At 39.5% G+C, this 24880-nt stretch overlaps 1 protein-coding gene across 1 annotated transcript in view; it reads right to left on the minus strand.

Annotated features, from left to right (window-relative positions):
- Positions 1-24880, minus strand: part of unc5da (unc-5 netrin receptor Da) — a 68193-nt gene that overhangs the window by 19825 nt on the left and 23488 nt on the right. The window contains exons 3-5 of the mRNA XM_053687959.1: positions 16754-16897; positions 14843-14946; positions 3926-4106 (exon numbers count right to left, since the gene is read on the minus strand). Coding sequence (XP_053543934.1) covers positions 3926-4106; positions 14843-14946; positions 16754-16897 — 429 coding nt within the window. The remainder of the gene's footprint in view (positions 1-3925; positions 4107-14842; positions 14947-16753; positions 16898-24880) is intronic.

Below are 24880 nucleotides of genomic sequence, written 5' to 3' on the forward strand. Positions count from 1 at the left end.
TGATTTCATCTATGAAATTATGCTGTCATTTGCTGGCTCTCATAATAAAATAAACCTAAAAACATTAGTTAAAAATTGGAAAGGAAGATTATGTCTTAGACAGAATTTGGTGGGGCAGGATGACATTAATAATGACACAGCTTCAGACAGAATTACGCTGAGAGGCTATCACGCTTGACGTATGCTTTACTGCATATGCTACACTCTACAGTCTAGTGATTTTTTCGGGTAACAGCATAACAGATAGTTGAGAGTCAACGACATACAGTCATCCGGCGTATATTCCAGCAGCGCTTTTTGAGCAGTTTTAGCTTTAGTCATACCCTCAAGTGTGTTGACAGGTTTCAGCAAAATTTCCAGCCCAAGTCCATCTCAAAAACAACATAAAAGACCTGACACTAGCCCAAATAATTTGGGCATGGGACAAGGGAGAGACATTTTTTCTTATTTTCCCCAGCTTTTGCATGGACAAATATGTATTTCACACATATTTCTGTTCATTTTGGACATTATCCCCTTTCCCTCTCCCAATCGTTGCAACATATCTTACAATCAAACAGAATCGCAATGGTTCTGTACATCACAGACACATTATACATGCATGTAGATGTTGGCAAAATTGATTTGATTTCATTCTGATTATTTGCTATGAAACAGAATCTTAACAGCTACATAGTATTTTTTAATTTGAATTTGACAACCCACTCATTAACCGTCCTGTCCATTCCTTCTCCTTCACTGAAACTGTTTATAGAGTGAGCATGAAAAAACTCTTGCCCGTATGGAAATTGTTGTAGTTCCCCTTTTTGTCCACTAGGTGCAAAAAGAACTCTGTGGTGTTACACGATTGGGCAACATATAGAAATGCAAATAAATCATTGGAAAATGCAACATTTTAAAAATTGTTGGTAACTCAAAAGATGTACTTAATATTTCAACAGAATTTTAAATGTATGAAGTTGTGAATCAGGACTAATTAATTATTAATCAGGATAAATATTTGTTGAAGTGCTGATATAAAAATGGTGAAGCTCTGCCCCTATGGATGAGCCGCCAGTGTAAAAAAGAATCTTGATGTTATGAAACAGTTTGTCATTAAAACTAATTAAATCTACAACATTTTAAACCTTTGATATGCAACACTTTAGTGTAGAAATTCTTACACATACTGTGTATTTAGTCATGTAAATAACATTTTAAATCTTGAGTTCTTTTTTCCCCCAAATTGTCTTTGATTTAAAAAAAAATCTTTTTAAAAAGAGTATCTTTATAACTCATATATTCAGTGTCATGTACTGTATATAGCACATTTTAAAACATTAACTCAGAACCATCCAATTCCAAGTATCAATCTTTTAATAACTGAAAGATTTTATTTTTCTTGGCAAAAATACTTTAAGGCCTAGTTACTCTCGCAAAAGAAGGCCATACTAAGTAAATAAAGAACAATAGAGAGTTTTTTATGTCTATTGCTAAGACTGATAAATGCTACACTAGAAACAGTGTCTGTCTCATTCAGAGAATGAACATTGCCAAAGCTGTTCATTTTTGCAGAACAGTATTGCCATGTATTTTAGGATTACCCTTTTATCTGTGGAAATAATTGAGAAAAAGAAAAAAAAAGAAAAGAAAAGATGTCTCACCTGCCCACTAAGAGCTTGTTTTGCTCAATCTAGCAAGTAGTGACAGCTCAGGTCTGAAGCCATCACTGTACTCAGTCAGGCTTGCATTAGCTAACAGCTGCTTTAAAATATACACCAGAAGACTTAGTCTAATGGTGCTTGAAGTCTGTAAAGCATGGCTATGCATCAGGTGAATGGATCATTAACTCATTAGATGTGCTGTTTGGACAGCTGATCAAAACCAATCTGATGCAAGTTCTCATAGATACATAACCTTTTTTTTTCCCATCATGCCTTTAATTGCCTTTAGATTAAACTGTTAGCGGTTTGAAAAAGGAGACAGATCTGCCATGGAGCATGCCACAGATTATAATTTATAACCAGTATTATCATTGTAGGACCTCAGCGCACAAGATCCTAAGCATAAGATCTTAAGCATAAGATAAGCACAAGATCACCCATCACATAAGCCTCAAATCATGGGCGTATGTGTGCAGACTTTGGGGCACCAAGCCAATTACAGCTCATGGCTGATATGCTGGGTTCTCACTGTCCTCTGAATAATGGATGATCCCTCACAGATTAGCAAACCTCTCTTAAAACTCATTGATCTAGGCCACTGGCCGAGACGTGGTGGTTGGCCTACAAGATGAAAGCTCTGTCCCTCAGCTGATAACTTTGGGAAAAGGGGGGTGACTCACCTAAACAGGCCCCAAGGACAATCAACACTGACGAGGCCCGTTGTTCTTTTACCCAGTTCACAGTCTTTATCACAGTCTTTATCACACTGGCCATTCCACCTACATCAGGACACTTCATATATTCTAAAAGACCAAGGACTGCAAGAATAATACAACTGAAGTTGCCTATTTTTTCTATATGTTACCCTGTAATTATCATGCTTGTGACCCCAAAGTTGCATTTAGACATTTGAATGTTTAATCTGCATGAGTATGATTGATTATGCATATTGGTGTGTGATTAATTATTAGTAATATGTTAACAGCGGCCACCATATGTCTTATTTGGTATGTGTGTGTTCCTTGAGTGATTTCCTGAAAGATAAAAATAAGGAAAATCGAGTAGAACGTTAAATATAGGTACCAGCAACTGGGACTAAAAGTTTGTTCCACACTCTATAAAAAGAAGAAAATTGAAGGCATGAAATTATGTGACCACAAAGACAATGGACTGAGTAAAGTCATGGGTGGAGAATGTAGCTACACTCCGCCTCAACTTCATGCTGATTGGAGCAAAACCTTTCAGGTTCCGCCCAGCTCGGAAAAATTAAAACCCTTGGACACCATGGAAACAATGAATCCTCTTCTACCAAGGGTATTCCCCAGTCAACATCTTCAAGGAGTCCTCATCAACTAACAACAGCTTCAAGAGCCCTCGTCAACCTACATCTTCAGGAGTTCTCTCTTCAACTTCCATCTGCAAGAGGGCTCTGCAATCAATGTCTGAGTGAACCGGTTCCTGCAAAGCTTCCTAACTCTAGTCATGAAAGAACCAGAAGAACCGCTGCCAAGCCTACAAGACTCCACCCTATTCACCCTTCTGATTGCTTGTCCTAGACGCCGCTCAAAAGCAACCAGACCTCTGATGAATCCCCACCAACTGGAAACGGAAGTAAGCACCTCCAGGTCTCAGTCCAAGCTGGTGTATTTAATAGAGCCCTTCTAAAATGGAGCAAAAATTAAATTAATTGTTGATTTGTTCCGGTGAGGTCTAAGAACTTGTATGGTGTTAAAACTTGGGAGCCATTCATTCTCCATCAAAGCTATTTTCACCTCCTTGTTTGTGTGTGTGTGTGCTCATGTGTTAGACTAGTTTCTGTGTATTAGTATAGTTTAATAAAGTCTGATTTTAATAGCAAGTGTCTCTTGTCTATTTTTATGATTTATTGTCTTAATTTGTCCAATCATGTTACTGTGCTCATAATTTGTGTTTAACATCGGGATATTATTACTGGTGGCCACGGTGGACGTATAGTTGATATTGAGCTATTGAAATATGGCTCTAATATATCCCCCATTTTTAGCTCAATCTAACATAAGGAAAAGCTAATTTTCCCTACAGCAAATAGATCAACGAGGAGAAACAGGCTTTTAAAATATACACCAATGTAGTGAGTGTGTTATAGTCTGTCTATTACTATGTGTATTTGCTGCTCCACTTCATTAAAGTAGTTCATGGAAAGACATGAATCCATTTACATCTTCTTGTCATAATTATTTTTGTTAAACATTTGAATGGAAATTAAATGGAAAGTTGTATGTGGAACAAGCCTTTCAACTCACCATAAACAATAACAGTAGCTGAGGCACTACGTCTTCTAGCCACAATGTTGCTGGCTACACAAGTGTAATTTCCTGAGTCTGAGAGTCGTGCTTCTTTAATAATCAGGTTGCGATTTGCTTGCGTGTCAAAATTAGTGTCAACGAGTGTGCTGACTGGTTCATCGTTCTTCAGCCATTCCACCTAAAAAAAGAAAGAGAAATATAAAAGCATTCCTTTAAGATTAATACTTGTCACACTGTACGACTTAATTCCATTAAAAGTTTGGTTGAATTCTATAACAAACTGTGCAATGACATGTTCTTCATGCCAGATTTTATGACGATCATCTAACAATAGACTAGCAATTAAAGAAAAATTACTATATTCTGCTTACGTCATCAATCAGTCTGATTCGGGCTCATACAGAAAATGGAGTTGCTTAAACAAAAGCAATTAAATTTTATATACACTGATCAGCCATAGCATTAAAAGTACCGTCAGGTGATGTGAAATACATTGATTATCTCGTTACATTGGCACCTGTCAAAGGGTGGGGTATATTAGGCAGCAAGTGAACAGTCAGTTCTCAAAGTTGATGTGCTGGAAACCGGGCAAATGGGCAAGCGTAAGGATATGAGAAACTTTGACATGCACCAAATTGTGATGGCTAGACTGTGTCACAGCATCTCCAAAATGGGGTGTTTCCGGTATGCAGTGGTTAGTACCTACCATAAGTGGTCCAAGGAAGGACAACTGGTGAACTGCTGATCCCACAGAAGTGCCACTGTAGCAGACATTGCTTAGAAAACTAATGCTGGCTATGATAGAAAGGTGTCAGTGCATTTGCAACACACAGTGGATTACAGCTTGATGCGTATGGGGTTGCTTAGCTGTAGACCGGTCACAGTACCCATGCTGACCCCTGTCTACTGCTACAAGCACCTACAATTTGCATGTGAGCATCATGACTGGACCATTGTGAGATAAAAGAAGGTGACCTGGTCTGATGAATCACGGTTTCTTTTACATCATGTGGATGGCAAGGTGCTTGTACATCACTTACCTGCAGAAGAGATGGCACCAGAAACTCCACTTCCCAGAACACACCAGGACCTACAAACATGGCTGCTATGGACTACAATCCCCAGCACAACACTCCTCACATGCACAGTCAACCACGTTCTAATCATGCACACCTGATCCAAATCACAAACACACACGGCCTATAAATACATAGTCTATTGAAATAGTTCAATACGACGAATGCTTCAAGTGGTTTCCCTAAATTTCTTCAGTTTTAAAATGATTCAACCCCTTCATGGCAAGCATCTTTAGTACTTAGTAGAGCACCCTTTTGCTGTTATGACCTGCTGCAAACAAGATGTATAGCTTCTGGCAGCGTTCCTGAGGAATCTTGGCCAATTCCTCATGAGCAATAGCCTCTAGTTCAGTAATATTCTTGGGTTTGCGTGCTGCAACCACCTTCTTCAAATCCCAAGAGAGATTTTCTATGGGATTCAAGTCAGGTGACTGTGATAGCCCTGTAGAATCTTCCAGGACTTCCTCTGCAACCAAGCCTTGGTCCTGTTGGAAGGTCAAATAACGCCCAAGCTTCAGCTTCCTCACAGATGGCATGACGATTTCTCCTAGAATTTCCGGATACTTCAATGAATCCATCTCGCCTTCCACACGCTGCAGGTTTCCATTGCTAGAGGATGCAAAGCAGCCCCAGAGCACCACCGAGCCACCACCGTGGTTGACTGTGGACAGAGTGTTCTTTCTTCTCCAGACATATCGCTGATCCATCGTGCCAAAAAGTTTAATCGCTCCACAGAACAGAATCCCAAAGCTTCTGTGGCTTATTTATATGATTTTGAGCCGACTTTTCTTGTGCTTTTGGGTCAGTAGTGGTGTATGTCTTGGAGTTCTGGCATGGAATCCTTTTGCGTTTAGTACGCGCCTTACTGTGCTCATTGAAACCTCAGTGCCAGTTGCCACCAAGTCTTGCTACAGGTCTTATGCACTCACTCGAGGATTATTCACAACCTGCCTTCTCAGAAATCTGGTTGCAGCCGTTAATAGCTTCCTTTTTCTGCCCCGTCCGGATATTTAGTGCATTTTCTACCCCTAGCCAGTTCAGGAATTTCATGTGTTCCAGCTCAAGCACACCTGGTGCAATTAATGAAGCAAATTAGCAACTGTACAGTAACTAGCAGAGAGGCAGAGACATTTGCAGCAGAATCCACCATGAATCAAGACATCAGTATCATTCCATCAGAAACATACTGACAGAGATAAAGAGAAAGAGATTAAAAAAAAAAAGACGTCTGCTGAACACTTGACATGAGAAGAGTATTTCGGGTGACTCAGGTTAGAATTTGTAGTTTAAGGAGCGTATGAGGATTTCCACTGCTCTTGATTTGAGTGCAGAGGTGAAGTTATGTCCAGCTGCAATTGATTTATTACACTCCCACAGCTGGCCTCTCACCCGCTGATTTATGAGTGTATGTTTTGAGTAGTAAAAACATTGTGACTTTGGAGAGGATTGGTGAGGATGTTTTCAAGTCTTTGTCCTGTGAGAGAGAATTCTGAGGTCACAAATAATCAGATACAAGCAAAGACATTCTCTCACTCCTCCTCTTCCTCTCTCTCTCTCTCTCTCTCTCTCTCTCTGAGGTTTTAGATAACAATGAAGATAGAAGGATCGATATTTCAACTGTCATCTTGTGAGTGGAAAAATGTGTTTTGTGCCCTGTTTGATGGCCAGAGAAAACTCTTTTCTCACAAGCTTTCAATTTCACTCTTTTCTGAGTTCCACTCCAAAAGTCCTGGAGAAATCCAAAACATGAAACAATAGTGAGGTCAAGAACAGGCAATGGGTCAGGCGATTGTCAAACAAGCATAAATAGGGCAAGACAAGAATCGAGAACGAGAAACAAGAAGCAAGATCAACGAACATGAAACAAAACTAGGAACCGGGAACAAACGCTTGGCACGGTGATAACACTAAATACTCAAACAGTCTCTTCATACTGTGGTTGTGAGTGCTGTGAATTTGATGCAGGTGTGTGTGATTAGAATGAATGTAAGTGTTCTGGGAATTGCCGTCCATGGCGGCCATGTTTGTAGGCCACAGTATGGGAAATGTAGTCACTGGTTTGCTGTGATATGACATCTCAATTCATTTCTCTATTCCTGTACAACTACTCTACAACTAATCTGAGGAAAACACTCTTTCTAATTTGGTGGCAAGGTCTCTCTCTCTCACACACACACTCGCTCTTTCTGCGTTTTGTATTCATGACCTGTTTTTGAGGTCTTTGTGGGTCCTTTGAGAGGCTGATGATGGGCTGATGAGAAGACCGAAATGGAGGAATTCCGTCCCTTCTTTGTACCCAGGGAATAAAAGAAATTGCACTTTTTCTAAGTGCCACATTCATTCAAATTAAAGCCTTGCACTGTGAAGACGCAACCAACAAACATGCAACTAAAGCAGCTTTTAGACACCTGGTAATACAGCTGAGAATTCAGGGTTAATTCTTCCACAGATACTACTAGCCATATAGCCCTCAGAGATCTCTACAGCTTTGATGTCCCACATGAAGATGAAAGAGTCGAGATCTGAGGTTGCAGCTGTTTAGGAGTAAGAGAGAATATCTAACCTATGGGATTGCACAAGGATCAAACCGAATCTCAAAGCACCCAGAGCAATTGGGTTGATGGCCAAAATGGCTTTCAAGTAGCAGAGACACAGAGAGATTAAGGCAAGGAGATGCTGGAAACTGTTACAGGTTATGGTTGCATCATCATAAGTAAAGTGAAGTGAGACATTGACAGCTCTTTGGTGACTTGTATGAAAGTTAGCATAAAGGAATCGGTGCTAACCTTGGCACTGAAACAAGGCACATAGCCAAACAGATCAATACAATTCGTGTCAGGTACAACAGCTCATAATATTGTCATTCTGAAGCTGGAATCCATCTAGATTCATTCATAGGGGAAGTGAAAGTGACAGGAAAGCAATTACAGGTCTGCGCCTTGCTCAATTAAGTCCCAGTTTGGGTGATGTCCCTTTATATAATTTTTGCTGCTATTCACATCCATGTGTAAAAATGCCATGATGATTTTCACCAAACCCACATTAAAGAAATGAACTTCGACAGGTTTTTGATGTATTCTTACATCCTCTACTACTTCATCCTCCTCAGATGTTCATGACGTAAACAATTACAAACTGTTTTTGCCAAATCAGACAGAATGATTAATTACATTACACACAGAAATCTGTTCTTGGGATATTTTTTTTTCTTCTTCCTCATCATGAGTGAGCGTAGTCATCTCTAAGGTGACAGATAATATGGCACTGTAATTTCCGCACTGGCATATCAGTTTTCATTATGCTAAGCTTATTATTCATCAGTGTTGATCTCATGACTCAGACGATAACAATCAACACAACTGTCTTTTAACAGAGAGAGAGAGAGAAAAAATAATAAAAGGTCAGAACGTGCCAAAAACAAACAAAATATTCTTACCAGAGTGGAGTTGATGACCTTTTTTAAATAATAATAAAAAAAAATTACACTGGCGAACGCAATTGTTTGCATTTTCAAGAGAAAAGCAATTTAGCCGTAAGGGTCAGAGACGTATATGATCGATTATCTGGTGATATTTCTTGAACTCTCCATCTGAGCTAAAATCGATTCTCATTTAGCTGTGTAACATAGTATGCCTCAACCAGACAGGAAGTGATTATGGTTCCATCCTTTTTATTTCATCAACCTTTAGTCTCTGATTACAGAAGTAGCCATGTTTTCCCTGACCAACCCATAAAGGAAGCCATTCTGGAAGCTATCCATGTCTACCATTCAAACAGAGAGCCTTTTCTCTTGAAAGTAAAGCTAACATTGGTTCTGGTAACCACTGATCGGCGCTATTTGCCGTGTTCACCCCCTCACAATGAACGCGATAAACCATTTTGGCTACATTTCCATTTTAGTAGCAGGATCTGGCTTGTACTCACAGAGACAGACTTTCTCTTGACAAAAAGGTGCCATGTTGGCTCTAGTGACTGTTGATTAGCCCCAGTGGCAGTACCCCCCCTAAAAAAAAACAAAACTAATACCCAGCAGTCATTTGGGCACTGTTTCCAACACGACAGATGGCACATTTAGCTAAATTTTCTGTTTTCAGCTGGCAAGGACAGTCAGAGACCTGGTTTCTGGCATACTGGGAAACTGGTCAAACCTAAGGATAGCAAAAAGCGTGAATGTTACATCCCAGCTGTGTGTCTTCAGGCTATATTTTTCATTCCTCATCATCCTTTCACTGCGAAAGAGATCCAAAAGCTGTATCCACAGACTTCCATCACGCTTGCTGTAGAAAATCATGCAGTAGGGTTGTTGAACAAAGTGTAAGGAAAGCATGTCAGGAAAGCAGGGGGTGGATAATTACATGTGCTTGTTACAGTACTTAAGTACATGATCAGCTGTTATGGTATTATTATGGTATTGTTACTGTTACGTTACTATTTACCGTGTACAAAAATACATTTAAACCCAGAAGACTATAAACCAATTAAAAGTATATGTAAATTTTCAATAATTAAATTTCTAGACGCAATAAAAATGAGACTGTTTCCTGTGTCTATATGTCAGGCACCAAATCCTAAAACGAAAGCAGCAATGTCTGAGACAGTGTAGACAGATGAGCATCCCTGACCCAATTTTATCAGGTATCAACCTGCTCAAACACATCCCCACTGCAGAAAGATGTTCAGGTTACTCATCAGCTAGCTGATTGAGCTAGACTAGCTAGCCAGGTCTTATGATGTTTTACAGTATGAAAGTTCTGTATTAAACTTAAGAGTTCACTTTGATGTTCTGTAGCAATTGCCTGTTGTGTTAGCTATATCTGCTATAGTGATACTCTTTTTCTGCTTTCAGTTGAGAGTACACTGTGCACATTTTGGTTGCAATTTCTCACCTGATCTTTTGCTTTTCTTTTCTTCGGCTGCCGGTTTTGGCGGAGCTCCAGACCCAATATTAAGGCCTTGGACCCTGCCTGCACGATCATTATTGACTACGGTGTGCCTGTTGCTTACATCTTGGCAGAGAGTTTGTGTGATCACTCTGAATGGGCTCGGGACTGCTCAGCACTCTGTGCAATGATGTATCCATGGCACGGTGTTGCCAAGCAGTGTGGCATTGTGGCTGTACAGGCTGTGTGGGATATACCAGTGTAACTATGAGCAGCTTTTGAAGGAGTCTGTGTTTCTGTTTTTTTCTGTTTGTTTGTTTCTTGTAATTGCAAATCAACCTTGGTGCTATAGAAATGAAACTTTCTATGATTATTATTATTATTATTATTATTATTATTATTATTATTATTATTATTATAGGGCCAAGCACCAAAGGTGCATAGGCACCCTATGGTTATTCTATGTTTTGTTGTTCTTACTCTTCTTCTTCTGTCTAGGCTATATGTGCCAGCCTATAGAACAATCTGGTAAAAAGTTGTGGCACACTGATTGGGGTCTAACGAACATGCTGATCAAATTTGGGCCAAATGCTGCCAATGCTCTAGCGCCTCCATTGGGTCAGATTTTGGCCTAATTTGTAAGTGCATTTATGGTCATAACTTTTGAACCGAGTGTCCAACATTTAAAAGGGTTCCCTGGGTCAAGACGAGTTCAACGCACCCTATGACGTCAATTTGCCCCTAATTAGATTTTCCGCAGATTTTTTGCCGTTGCTACTACTCCTACACATTTTGTCATCTTCAGAGTAAGCCTCACAAAATTTATCAAAAGAATTTTGACTACTCCAAATGGTTTGAATATACAGCCAGCAAACAGGAAGTGAGGCTGTATCTCAGCAACGACTTTGCGCACTTACACAAAACTATGTAGGCCTCTTCAGCGCCATGACCTGAATAGTAATAATAATAATAATAATAATAATAATAATAATAATAATAATAATAATAATAATAATAATAGTTGCTGTTGTTGTTAACACTCTATGTAGCTGTATATAGCATGTACTGTATGAATTAACATTAGCTAAAGCCTAGCAAGCTGGTTGGTCTTTTAGTACTTTATGTACTAATGTTTGTGACATTAGCATTAGGCTAAGGTAGCTAGCCAGCTAATGTTGCCTTTCTTTATATATTGTTGAGTATATCAAGGCCGTGTTTACTAGAGGTCACTTAAAATAATTGTTCAAAAATCCATTTCTCATTTCTCAGATCTTTTCATTAGTTGTGTTAATTTTAGAGAAGTAAAAAAAAAAGTAATTTGTAAAGTAATTACTCATTTAGTTTATTTATTTATTTTTTTACTCTTACTTGAGTAAAAGTGACTACTTTTTCTTTTACTCAAGTGAGTTCCTACAATATCTGTATTTTGAAAAAATTTTTTATTTTTTTTTACTAAAGTCAGTGTCCTTTATACTCTTTCCACCACTGCGGAAATATCAGAAAGATCCGACTCAAAGCTTATTCTGGTCTGGTTGTATTATCCTGGGTTTGCACTAGAGGATAAATTATTGATGACTGTGCCACACTGTGATTCCCAGTGCAGCATCCGCACGATCTTGTAAAGAAAGACAGATAGAAAAAGAGAGACAATTTACGTCATGCTTTTGTCCAATTTGGAAGAGGGATAACAAGAGGGATGTAAAGATTAAAAGAATTATACTGCTGCACTATTGAACGTTCAATTCTGACTCTTCAGAAGGTGTTATGTTGATTAATTTTCTATAGCAGCAGCTCTGATGATAGTTTGACTGCATGAGCTCATTCTAATACAATATCATTTCTATAGTAACAATTACAAAGGGACTTAGGGTTAGGGTTAGAGTATGGATTTATATAGACGTTCCATAAACCAGATTAAAACCATGTTTAATCATTGACATGGTGACGTTTTCTGTTCTTGGAAGGAGTCTCCAGTGTCACCACTTTGTAACAAAGCCATAAAGCTGTAACTTAATGTTGTTGTTTTTTTTTTTTTGTCTTATTAACTTTAAGAGAACGAAAAAATGGCTGGTGACGTCATGGCTGTTTACAGCTGTCATAACATAAGTTATAAAAACCTATTTCATGGACATTTCACAATGTAGCTACTGTATAAAAAAATAAAGTGCATGATGTGTCATTCTTTAATCAATCATATATATATATATATATATAATTTAAATGCTCAAAAAAATCTAGTTAAATGCTTTAAGTCTTACAACTCGATCTGTGCAATTTGGTGAAATCAACATACTTATTTGAAAACGTTAAATCATTATTATTAGAAAATGAGTTATACCACTTTTCTAAAACCTTTTTAAGCTGTGCCAAGATGTACACATATCCACGCTGAGAATCTGTCCCTGCTGTAATTCAGGCATTTCAGTTGCTTAGCTCCCCTGCTGCTGAAGATTTTATGCCTGACATCACCAAACTAAAAGCAGCGCTTCTAGAAGGCACAATGTATGAGCTATTGTCATAAGAAATACAGTAGAAATCCTCATTGAAAAGACGACACATTTTCACCAATTAACTTTTACAACCACGTCGAATCATTTGCATGAAACTGGACACAGGAAAATCACCGGTGTTGATTTAACACCCACAGTGTTGAATTCACACCCTTCAGTGTTTATATAAGTCCATTGGACTCATATAGACACTCTGGGTGTTAATTCAACACTAGGGATTTTACTCTGGAGAACCTCGGACCAGCCCTTTCTCAGTATGGTCGTCCTTAATACATGTTGCCAATGTTGACATGGGTCTGCCATGTAGCACATAACTTTCCTCATATTAAACTCTCTCTGTTCTCCACAGCTTTGTTCATGTGAGAAGTGAAGTAGATGTTATCACTTTTCTATCTGATCTCCCACTGCTAGCAGAACTGCCTGCTCTCAGGGACATAATTCCATGACAGAGAGACATCGCTTCCAACCTCTGAGGCTATATTGGCCTGTACTCACTAACACAACACACATTATTTAGTTTTTTTTTTTTTTTTTTTTAAATCAAATACAAGAAGAAAACTGAACATGAGAATAAGGGGGAAAACATGATGGTCTCTTTGTGCAAGTGAAAGCTTGATTTGCTGGCATAACGCCTGCATATTGCTAATCAGCATGCTAGCCAGAAATAAAAGCATGTTCACTGATGTGGGTGGAACAGCACAACAGGGGGTGTGACATTTGAAATCTCAACACCTGGTATTTTTGAAACTAGGAACAAAAAGTCGGAAAATGTAAATGTGAATTATAAGTATAATTAAAAGGTCTGATTTTTAGAATTATACACCAAGTTACTCTCTACAGTCTAGGGTCAATGGTTCGATCCTGAGCTCAGGCTCTGCATGTTACTCCTGTGCTATTGAGCACAACAAACTCTGATCTCATTTCACTTGTCTTGAGTTCACTTTTGTTGACTTTTCCATGTGCATTTTTTTTTTTCTGTTCTAGCCCTGTCCTGTCATTGCTTGTCTACCCTAATGTGTTCACCTGTTCTGTGTTAGGCTTTTGAGTAGTTTGTCTTTTTATACCCTCTTGTTTAGATTGTTGATGAGTCTGGGTCCCCCCCCCCCAATTTTGTTCATGGATTACATGTTATTGTTTATTATAACAAAAAGCCAGAGATCATTACTTGTCCCCTCAGCATAGACAAAGAAAGGAACGAGACAGAAAGCAAGACAGAGTATGGAGCTCTGGAGACGCCACAAAAATAAATCTTTCTCTTCCCCCTCTTTTAAATTTTACGCGCACAACTTAATCTAACAAGCATGAGATACAAAATCGCAATATGTGTGTACAATTTACTTTACTCATGCTTTCAATTTTTGTATAGTGGGTTCTCAAACGAATAAACCCAGGTTGTGTCCATGTTTAGATTAATGTGTACTCTCCTCCAAATGCTGGGGCTGGTGTGACGAGCCTTTAATATCCACTTATGAGTTCTCTTGCTCTCAATAATGCCATGGGAGGTGTGTGTTCTGAGTAATGTAAGCATCTCTATAGAGTTTGCTTTAATGAGAGATAAAGTATGCTATGAAGTGTACTCCATTCATCCTTTACGTTATCTTTAGAGGAGAGTACACATTACTCCAAAACATGCAATTTTATGCATTTGAGAACTTAGAGAGCGACCTCGATTTTTTTTTCGCCCTCATGGCCTTGCTTAACTAAATTGCACATACAAGCGATCTGTAACAGAGACTGCAGGTGCGAGATGTGGTTGGGAATTAGTGTCACGTGCTATAAATCACACCCACACACCTTCATGTTCCACTCAAACCAGTGAAAAGTTAATGAGAAGCTAAATGTAACCAAAAAAAAAGAAGAAGAAAGAGAGCGCAAGTGAAAGTAATTTTCAGTGTTACATGACAGGGGTGAAACATTCTGTCCTTACAACCCTAAAAGAGAGCGACAGGAAGACAAAGAGAAAATGAGAGAGCGTATCATTCTCAGAATGTCGCTGAATAAATCAGTTCACCTCCCTTATCATGACAACACAGACCAGCTCTTAGCCACTAACCCTTTTTGTGAAGACATTTTAGACTACAGCATAGAAGTCATATGGTGGATATTTAAAAAAAAAAAAAAGAGAGAGAAAAGATAAAAAGAAAAAGACAAAAATAGAAAAGGAAAACAAGACACTGCATGCTATCTCAGTGCTCCATTTGGAACAGTGCAAACCATTAAAAATGGAAAATGGATATGAGGTCGTACTTTTAAAAAATAGAAGAAGAAAAAGAAACACCCTACATGCTTATTTAATATGAAGTGAGTGAGATAAAATGGTCAGATTATTTTCTATTTACCAGTGGGACTAAACTAGTCCCTGGATAAAAGATTTATACAATTATACTACAACAAACTTGTGGGTGTGGCTTTATTTATTTGTATGTTTTCAGTGTTTGTTTAACTAACCTCAGCTTGAGGAACTCCCTCTGGAGGACGACAGTGGAGGACGATCATGCCTTTAATTGGCACCTCTGTCCCCTGTGGCTCCTGCTCAAAGTTTTTTCTTAGGTCTGAAACGCACACACACACACATTTTATATATATATATAACCATAGAACATTCTCCCAAAAGGTTTGAGGATCATTACGGTGTGTTTTGGCAAAATTCAGATTAGCTGAACAGATGAGATGTTCTTCAGGGTTAGCGGTGGTTTTCACCTCACCACTCTTCCATGGATGCCATTTTTGCTCAGTGTCTTTCTGATAGTCGAGTCATGAACAGTGACTTTTATTGATGCAAGAGAGGCCTGTAGGTCCTTTTGATGTTGTCCTTGGCTCTTTCGTGACTTCCTGGATGAGTCGTCGCTGTGCTCTTTGAGGAATTTTGGAAGGTCATCACTTCTGGGAAGGTTCCCTACTGTGCTGAGTTTTTCCATTTGGAGATAACGGCTCTCACTGTGGGTTCTTTGGAGTCCCAGAGCCTTTGAAATAGCTTTGTAACCCTTCCCAGACTGATGTATTTCAGTCACCTTCTTCCTCATCATTTCTGGAATTTCATTCAACTTTGGCATAGTGTGTTACTGGATAAGACCTTTTAACCCACTTCATGCTGTTGAAAAAGTTCTATTTAAGTGTTGATTTTGTGTCATGATCTGCCGCAACAGAGAGGCAGAGACGGATGCACATGCAGTTTGAGTCGTTTTAATATATAAAGTCCAGCAAACAAATCCAATGCGTGAGGCAGATTTAAAGTCAAGGCAGGCAAAGGGTCAGGCAATCAGCAAACAGGATATCATAGAGTAACCAAAGTACAAAAACCAGGAGACAAAGTGGGGGGAAATAGAATAGCACTACAGGAATCAAGGAAAACCACAAAAGAAACTGAACAATTACTTCGCAATGTGGTTGAACCAGAATGAGGCTTATATAGTGGAACAGTGATGCGTGTGATATTGAGATCTGGTGCAGACAGTCATGTGACATGGTCAGGTAAGGTGCAATGGCTGATAGGAATCGTAGTCTCTAGTCCCTTTTCCGGTATTTCCGTGTCAGTTTGATTGAACAGGGCTGGCAGTAATCAGGCCTGGTTGCGTCCAGTCCAGATCATCCCTATTATGAATGCAGTTTCATAGATTTGGGGAATTAGTGTTTACTCAGGTTGCCTTTGTTTTAGCTTAGATTTTGTCTTAATTTCTGAAATTAATCAAATTTTATCAAATTAGTATGAGATATACACAAAAACACAAGGAATCAGGACGGGGCAAATAATTTTTCACAGCACTGTACAGTCTGACCCAAAACACAATGACCCAAAACACACGGCCAAGGCAACAAAGGAGTGGCTCAAGAAGAAGCACATTAAGGTCCTGGAGTGGCCTAGCCAGTCTCCAGACCTTAATCCCATAGAAAATCTGTGGAGGGAGCTGAAGGTTCGAGTTGCCAAACGTCAGCCTCGAAACCTTAATGACTTGGAGAAGATCTGCAAAGAGGAGTGGGACAAAATCCCTCCTGAGATGTTTGCAAACCTGGCGGCCAACTACAAGAAACGTCTGACCTCTGTGATTGCCAGCAAGGGTTTTGCCACCAAGTGCTAAGTCATGTTTTGCAGAGGGGTCAAATACTTATTTCCCTCATTAAAATGCAAATCAAGTTATAACATTTTTGACATGCGTTTTTCTGGATTTTCTTGTTGTTATTCTGTCTCTCACTGTTCAAATAAATCTATCATTAAAATTATACACTGATCATTTCTTTGTCAGTGGGCAAACGTACAAAATCAGCAGGGGATCAAATACTTTTTTCCCTCACTGTATATACTATACATTAAACGTGAAACATATAGCCAGATAAAGATAAATGATGTGTAGAAGCACTGACATGCGATGCGGACTGAGGCTTTGCGGCTCTTGGATGTGCCCAGGTGACTCCAGGCCACACACAAACACCAGTAATCCTCTGGACCATGAAAATCTTCCACCTGCTGCCGAGAAACATTTATCATCACTTCACGAATCTTCAGACCTGTACAAGACAGGAAGAGAGAGAGAGAAAGAAAGAAAGAAAGAAAGAAAGAGAGAAATATTTACAATGTGTTATGTAATATGTCATGGAAATTACAAAATCTCAGAAGAGCCTTTCATTGGAGAATGAGGTTGGGTAGGCAGCATTTTCATCAATGTTAGTCATTTTTGTCTTATTTAGCCAATATTATATTGGAGAAAGGGGCATTGCAGCTCAGTTCTCATTTGCTGCCTCATGCCCAGTGTTTCCAGAACAGACTCCAGAGCCACCACAACCCTAACCAGGATAAAGCAGTTACTCACGATAATGCATGTTTAAATGATTGATTTTAGAAGAAGGCGGCATATTTGTGTTATAGTTTTTCTTTACATGTGTCTAAGACTTTTGCACAGTGCTATACTGTATATAACTCTGGGAAGCACTGTGAGCTTAGTGGTTAGCACGTTTGCCTCACGCCTCTGGGGTTAGGGGGTTTAATTCCAACCTCTCCCCTGTGTGTGCCGAGTTTGCATGTTCACCCTGTGCTTCGGGGGCTTCCTCAGGTTACTCCGGTTATCTCCCAGAGTCAAAAGACATGCGCTATAGGATGATTGGCATCTCTAAATTGTCTGTAGTGTGTGAATGGGTGTGTGAGTGTATGTGCGATTGTGCCCTGCAATGGGATGGCACAAATAGTTGTAAAAAGTAGTAGATACAAAAAAAAAACTAACAGAACTGCCTCCCATTTATTTTGAACATCTCTGACATAGTCAATCATAACTAATCTTCTTTTTCACCTTTGTATGACTTATTCCCAGGACATTCGCAATTATTTTTCTGGTGGATCAGGGTGAGACTGAACCTGCAAACTTTTCCATGTCACGGTACAACTGCAACACTGCCAAAGCTCACAGGCACAGCTCACCCATTTATTATAGCAGTTTTATCAACACTGAGCAGACACACGTCTTTAGACTGCACACACTAAAAAGTAACCATTTGGAAGCTAAAGTGGTTTTAGATTTTCATGTCTGTTTGTGAGCTTTGCTCAAATTCGCTAAATAAATGATGCCATTTAGATTTAACACTACTACTAGTCCATTTCGATAGGAGCATTCATGTTAGTACATTTGGATAGTTTTCTCTGGTTTATCTGAAAGTGAAGTGAGGTTTATTACACACTCAGTTTCCCAGAACACATGGGTGCGAGGCAGGAATATGTTGATTGAAGGTGTTGGTTGAGGAAGCAGTGTTGCAGGAAGAACCGCACTGGAAACATCTTTTGCTATCGCTTACAAATCCAAGGTAAGCATGCAGTATCGTACTACCACTCCCAGACCCTCTACGCCGTGTGTTTTTCTGTGCAGGGACCGTGCACCCAGGACGTATCCAGCCCAGGTCTTTGTCATGCTGGCACCGACACACCATGGACCTTGGGTACACCAGCATCTGAAGGTGCGGGCCAGACCCCGAGCGAGGACCTCTCCCCCTCCGCCGCCTCCAGTCTTCGAGATCTCCACCAGGAACTGCTTCGCCCCTCTATGCGAGACCAAACCGAACGCCGTGATCATCAGAAACTCTATAGTTCCGAATGTCCGCGTCACCTCATTTAAAGGTAAGGTGAGCACACACTTTCTCTGGTGCTCATGTTCTTGATGTTGCTGCGCAGCTACTCACGATCCTGAAGAAAGACGAGAGCATCGGAGCTGTTGTGCTGCATGCAGGGGTGAATGATATCAGGCTGTGGCAGATGGAAGTCCTGGAGCGGGACTTCGGCAGCCTGATCGAGACGGTACGAAGCAGATCTGCCGCGATGAAGATCATCATCTCTGGACCTCTCCAAACATACAGACGTGGAGTTGAAAGGTTCAGTAGACTTTTCGCCTTGAATGAGTGGTTAATATCATGGTGCAAGGAACAGAATCTGCTCTTTGTTAATAACTGGAATCTGTTCTGGGAGCATCCTAGGTTGTTCCATGCTGATGGCCTGTACCCCAGCAGCCTCAGAGTGGAACTCCTGTCAGACATCTCCAAGACACTACACACCACGTGACTACCTGCCATAAGTACATCTTCCAACACCAACAAATACATCGAAATTTTCAGAAAGTTTGTATTAGTAACCTAACTAACAAAATTACATACTGAATGAACAGCCATTACCTTTGATCTGAAGTTAAAACTATTAAATATTAGATCTCTTACGTCTAAGGCACTTATTGTTATTGAAATCATAACTGATTGGGAATTTAATATAATGTGTTTAACGGAAACTTGGATTAAACCAAACGAGTACTTAGCACTAAATGAAACCAGTCCCCCTGGATACAATTATATACAACAGCCTCACCTGACTGGCACAGCAGGAGGTGTTGCACTCATCTATAGTCATAATCTAGGTGTCACACAAAAACCTAGTCAAAAATTCAACTCTTTTGAAGTTCTTTATACCAGTATAACATATGTCGCCACAAAAAAATAAGTCCATTCCGCTAATTAGTATATACAAACCCCCAGAGCCATATGCTGAATTCCTTAGTGAATTTACTTATTTTATCTCAAACCTGGTTGTTTCTCTAACCTAAAAGACCACCTGAGAACAGCGGTTGTGTCCATTCCAGATTCAATAGGGGTCAATCAAAGTATAATAGGACCTACTCATAATGGTGGTCACACTCTTGACCTGTGTGTCGAGCCACACATGATTTTATGGAGATGCCAGTGATCCTGACCCTTTCTGCACTCCGGACCTGCCTGATCCATCCAGATGCCCTACCTCTGCATGGAGCTCTCATCAACTGGAGGCTACAGCCTGGAGATTGCTGAGGACGGTACCGCTTGAAGTACCATGAAATGGTTTTGGACTCCAATTCCACATGGACATTCTCGCTGTGGTTGCTGGGACGACGGTTGCTGCGATGGCCTTGGGACTGCAATTACCACAAACAATTTTGCACTCAGGTCTCCTTTAGTGAATAGTGGACTGATGCAACAAAGACTTCATGTTAATACAATAATGAACTTTCTTTTACTTTCACACTATCCGTTGTTACCCAGATGAGGACGGGTTCCCTTCTGAGTCTGGTTCCTCTCAAGGTTTCTTCCTCATTTCATCTTAGGGAGTTTTTCCTCCCTCGCCACCGTCGACACCGGCTCGCTCAATAGGGATAAATTCCCACACTTAAAATCTCTATCCTGTGTTTACATGTTTCTGTGAAACTGTGTCCATTGTAAAAAGCGCTATACAAATAAAATTGAATTGAATTTAATACACCTCAGATGGGATGCCAGTCCATCACACACATTCAAACACTCATGAACACCTTTGGAGCCTGCATGTTTTTTGGAGGTGGTTGGAAACCCACACAAACACAGGGAGAACATGCAAAATTCCACACACACAGTAACCTGGTCCATTGTTTATGATGTGAGATTTATTAAAGGTAATAAGGTCAGTAGGTATTTAGAGGTTAATCAAGTGTTTAGGTGTATAAAAAAAGAAGTATAGAATAGAAAACATCTGCCAATTTTAATACAAATTGTAGTGGCACATACTGGCATATTTTTACTAGTATATGTGATATTAAATACTTTGTATGATAAAAATACATGTATCCATGCAAATGGTCATTAATCAGTCCGATCCACGTCCTAATCTGTATTTTGTCAACTTTATTTAGCTGTATGGAGTAAGAAATGAACCAGGAAATGGGAAACAGGAAATTACTACTAAGAACTCACAAAATTTTGCCCAAGGTTCTTCTTCTCATAAAGAAAAGATCAAATAAAATGTAAAACCCTCCAAAAAAAAAACAACAACATTTTTTTTTTTATTTGAATTTCCTCAAATAGGACTAGTTAAAAAATTCATGAAAAAGCCTGTTTTCAATTGGAGAAAGCATGCGAGACAGAGAGAGAGAGGGAGAGAGAGAGGGAGAGAGAGAGAGGGAGAGAGAGAGAGAGCAAGAGAGAGAGAGAGAGAGAGCATAACAAGGGGATTGGAAATGAAAAGAGGAGTACTAAAGAAATGGGAAATTCAGTCAGGTTGGGACTCAGAACATCTATAATCCTGTAAATCGGACTGATTTCCTTTCAGCCTGTGCCAAGTCCAGAGAGATAGAGAACGACAGATAAAGAAAGAGGGAGAGAGCTTACATGTACCAATCTCACAATGCTAGCTGAGTTTAATATAATCTTGAAATATATTAAATAAAATATCAAATATATTTATATATTAAATATATAAAAATACCCATTTTATAAACCTACTAAATAGTACTAGCATACGTAGTACTGAATCTCTCTCTCTCTCTCTCTCTCTCTCTCTCTCTCTGTGTACAAAGATACAGAGATACAGTATAAGCAGCATGTGAAAGATATAGCTGATCAGGAACAATAGACATATACATGTATATACAATACATGTATGTTATATTTATGTGGCACTGTAAAGAATGTGTTGGTTTTTTTTTTTTTTCTGGATTGTATATACTATTGTGGTGAGTGTGGTATTGTAGTGTGTCTCTGTGTAAGTATTCCCTGTCCTTGAACAATGGTTACAACCTTGAGACATGGTTGTGAAACATTCTTTCGATGTATTTTTAATTTTTTTTTAAATGGATTGAATAGTACTCTGCAGAATGTTCAGAGTGTATCTGGGATACATTTATATAACCAAACCCTGATCGATACTTTTCCAGAACTTTGTCCCAGACATGTTTTAATAAGGCCAAGTTCCTTGGTCTAACTGATGCTGTTTGTAGATATAATAGGTGTTCTGATATACTCTGTGGCCTAGCGGGACCGGTTGTATTCAGTTGTATTGACCAGTTGTATTGACTCCATTCAACTAATTATCTGACTTCTGATGGCAACTGATTGCACCAGTACTAACTGAATGGTTTCTGTGAAGGATCACTTATGCAATCACAAATACAACATTTTTATTTGTGAACAATTTAGCAAACTTTATTGATTTCACCTGACTGTGATATGTTGATTATTGCTCCTGGGAGAGTCTCCGGATCCACCATGACCCAGACCAGATTAAAGTGGTTATCGATGGTGAATGAATGAATAGTTCCTGAAAACTCAAAGACATCCTAATTGGTATATTTCGGGCATGTCTCTAAATGGTGCTTTGCCAAGTTTTAATTTTTGTCTCTTAGTTAAGAGTATATTAACTAGACAGTGATCAATGTGTTCTTATAATCCACAGGAAACAATGTGATGTGTATTGTGTTACTGTCCCTTGTGGGCCTGTTATGCACTGATGATCCATTCCACCTTTTATATACCTCACCTTTCTTTCAAGCTCGAGGTGGGATAAATACCCTGAAAACATTCCTGTAGAGAATCAAATTTAAAAAAAGAAAAGAAAGAGGGAAATAAAAAACATCTTAAATCTGGCCATATTGGTGAGCTGCTTTATCAGCAGTCTGGCACATAGTTTAACCAAAAGTGGAATAAGTCCTTATTGCAGACACACCTGGTATTGATCAGTGTAACAGCTGAGAAATTTCTCATCGTCAATGTGTCCATGTACCGTCGGGGGTTCGATTCCCACCGTCGCCCTGTGTGTGCGGAGTTTGCATGTTCTCCCCGTGCTGTGGGGGTTTCCTCTGGGTACTCTGGTTTCCTCCCCCAGTCCAAAGACATGCACGGTAGTTACATTGGCATGTCCGTAGTGTCCGTAGTGTGTGAATGTGTGTGCATGGAAGGAGCCTCCCCTGGTGCACTCTGGGCAATGTTCAGTATCATACCGCTGAGCGGCTAATCCTTCCGTTCATCCTCGTTTCTACTTCCGTGGTTTTTCATCCTGGTTCACGTCCGCCTGTTTGTGATTCTTGTTTTTGTCTAGTATACCCTGTTTGTCAATCACCTGACCTTTTGCCAGTTCTTGACCACGTATTTCGCCTTTTGATTCGGAGTTGTCTGCCTCTCTGTCTTCAATAAAGCTCTTAACTGCACTTGCATCCGTGTCTAAAACCATAACAGGACACACTGCTTACTACCAGTCTTTTTATTGGGTCATATGGTTATAATACTGTGAATATTTCATCATGCCCCGGCTTTAAATCGAATGCAAATCAAACATTCAGCGTTGGCTGCACTGATAAAGAACAGGAGTTGGAGTGATTCCGAGCAAACAATATAAATCATCATTTCAGAACGAGTACAAAGAGACGGCGTGCCTGTGGCACAAATGCGGATGAAGGAAAACTAAAGCCTGACTAATTGGATATAAATATGCCTTGGCTCAGAATATGTCCATCAGTGCCAGTACTACTGATTTGGCAAAAGCTGTGAATAACTAGCCATGGTGTAATACAATGTCATTTATGACCATAATACATTACTCTGGATGAGAGGAAAAGGGTTGCTTACTGCATATTTGGAAAAAGCTGCACTCAGTGCTACATGGGAAAAACTAAACAAGGATTGACGGATCATTTCTTTGAGTAGCTCTAAATGATCAGAATAAAAGAAGTTCCTGTTAAACATTAACATGTTTAATTATAACCTGTAGGAAGTAGCTTCTAAGGGTTGGAAGAAGAATATGGGGGTTTTCCCTAATGGTGTATTTGTGAGTACGTATATTGATAGAGCCTGGCATTTTGATGATGTTAAAAGTGTCGAGATGTTTTTAGGCCATTTTGAGTAGTTTCAGGCATAAACAACCCAAAGCATATGACACATGGCATATAAATGTATTATTTCACAAAGATTGTTTTTGAAGATTTAAAATAGCAGCGGATGAATTCCAAGCCTAGCTTGTCGACCTAATTATCGTTTTGATTTTCGTTTGCCCCTTAGAATCTGAATCTAGTCTTGCCTTCTTTTGCCGATTTTTCTCATTGCCTGATCGCTACTCGTGTATGCTTACGCCATCTTTGCTTCACGATTTGGATCTGTTTGCCTGTTGTAAAAAATAAAGCCTTTTACCCACACTTGCAACCATCTCTGCCGCCTGACATAGTTTTAGTCTTTCGGACATTAATATTGAGTTGTTCCCCTTAATGATCTCCACTCTTCTGAGAAAGCTTCCCACTAGATTTTGGAGTGTGGCTGTGGGGATTGCTGCTCATTCAGCCATAAGAGTGAAAGAGGTTGGGAAGTGGTGCTGGATGAGAAGGTCTGCTGCAAAGTTAGTGTTGCAGAACATCCCAAAGGTGTTGTACAGTGGGGTTGAGGTCAGGGCTCTGTACAGGCCACTCGAATTCTTCCACTCCAGCCTTGACAAAGTATGTCTTCATGGACGTCAGTTTGTGAATAGGGGCATTGCCAATGCTGGAACACACTTAGTTTGAGTGAAAGGAAACTTTAACGCTATATCAAAGAAAGATATTCTAGACAATTGTGTGCTTCCAACTAATTATGTAATATATTATGTATGAAATATTATGTAATAATAATTAGTCCACCTTTCAAAAGAGACCCAAATTGCATGTAGGTACTCCAAATGGTACAAGAACGGCTTTAATTTTACTTTGGGTATGCCTTGGCTAGGCGTTTTAGGCTAATTTTACAGGAGCTTTATGTTGAGAATATACAGAAAAAACGCACTAACAAGATGTTTACGGGTTGGATTATATTCACAGATATCCCCTGTATCACAGCACACAATAACTAGAAAATTACCGCCAAAAGCAGCACAGAGTGGCGTTCTTTCCCTGCTGCGGGGGCCAGTAGTCACCGACGTCACCGACTCAGAGTGCATTGCGCATGTCATGTAATGGCAGCCTCCGTAGGTTAAAATACTTATTAAATATTAAGGCTTTTTAAAGTAATGAACATATTCTCGTTGTCTTTCTAACAGTGTATTTTAGTCGGAGAGGGCAATTATTGTGTGTTAAGGCCTACAAGTCTTTATAGTCAGGGTTCCTTTAACAGTACTGTATCTGTATATGGTCATGCCATTAAATCTAATTCTGATAAAAAGGCAAATGTTAAATGTCAAGAAATGGTACAAGTCATCTTACTAGGATAGATCTGATAAAATAT

The sequence above is a fragment of the Ictalurus punctatus genome, chromosome 18 (assembly GCF_001660625.3).
Source record: "Ictalurus punctatus breed USDA103 chromosome 18, Coco_2.0, whole genome shotgun sequence".
Taxonomy (NCBI): Eukaryota; Metazoa; Chordata; class Actinopteri; order Siluriformes; family Ictaluridae; genus Ictalurus; species Ictalurus punctatus.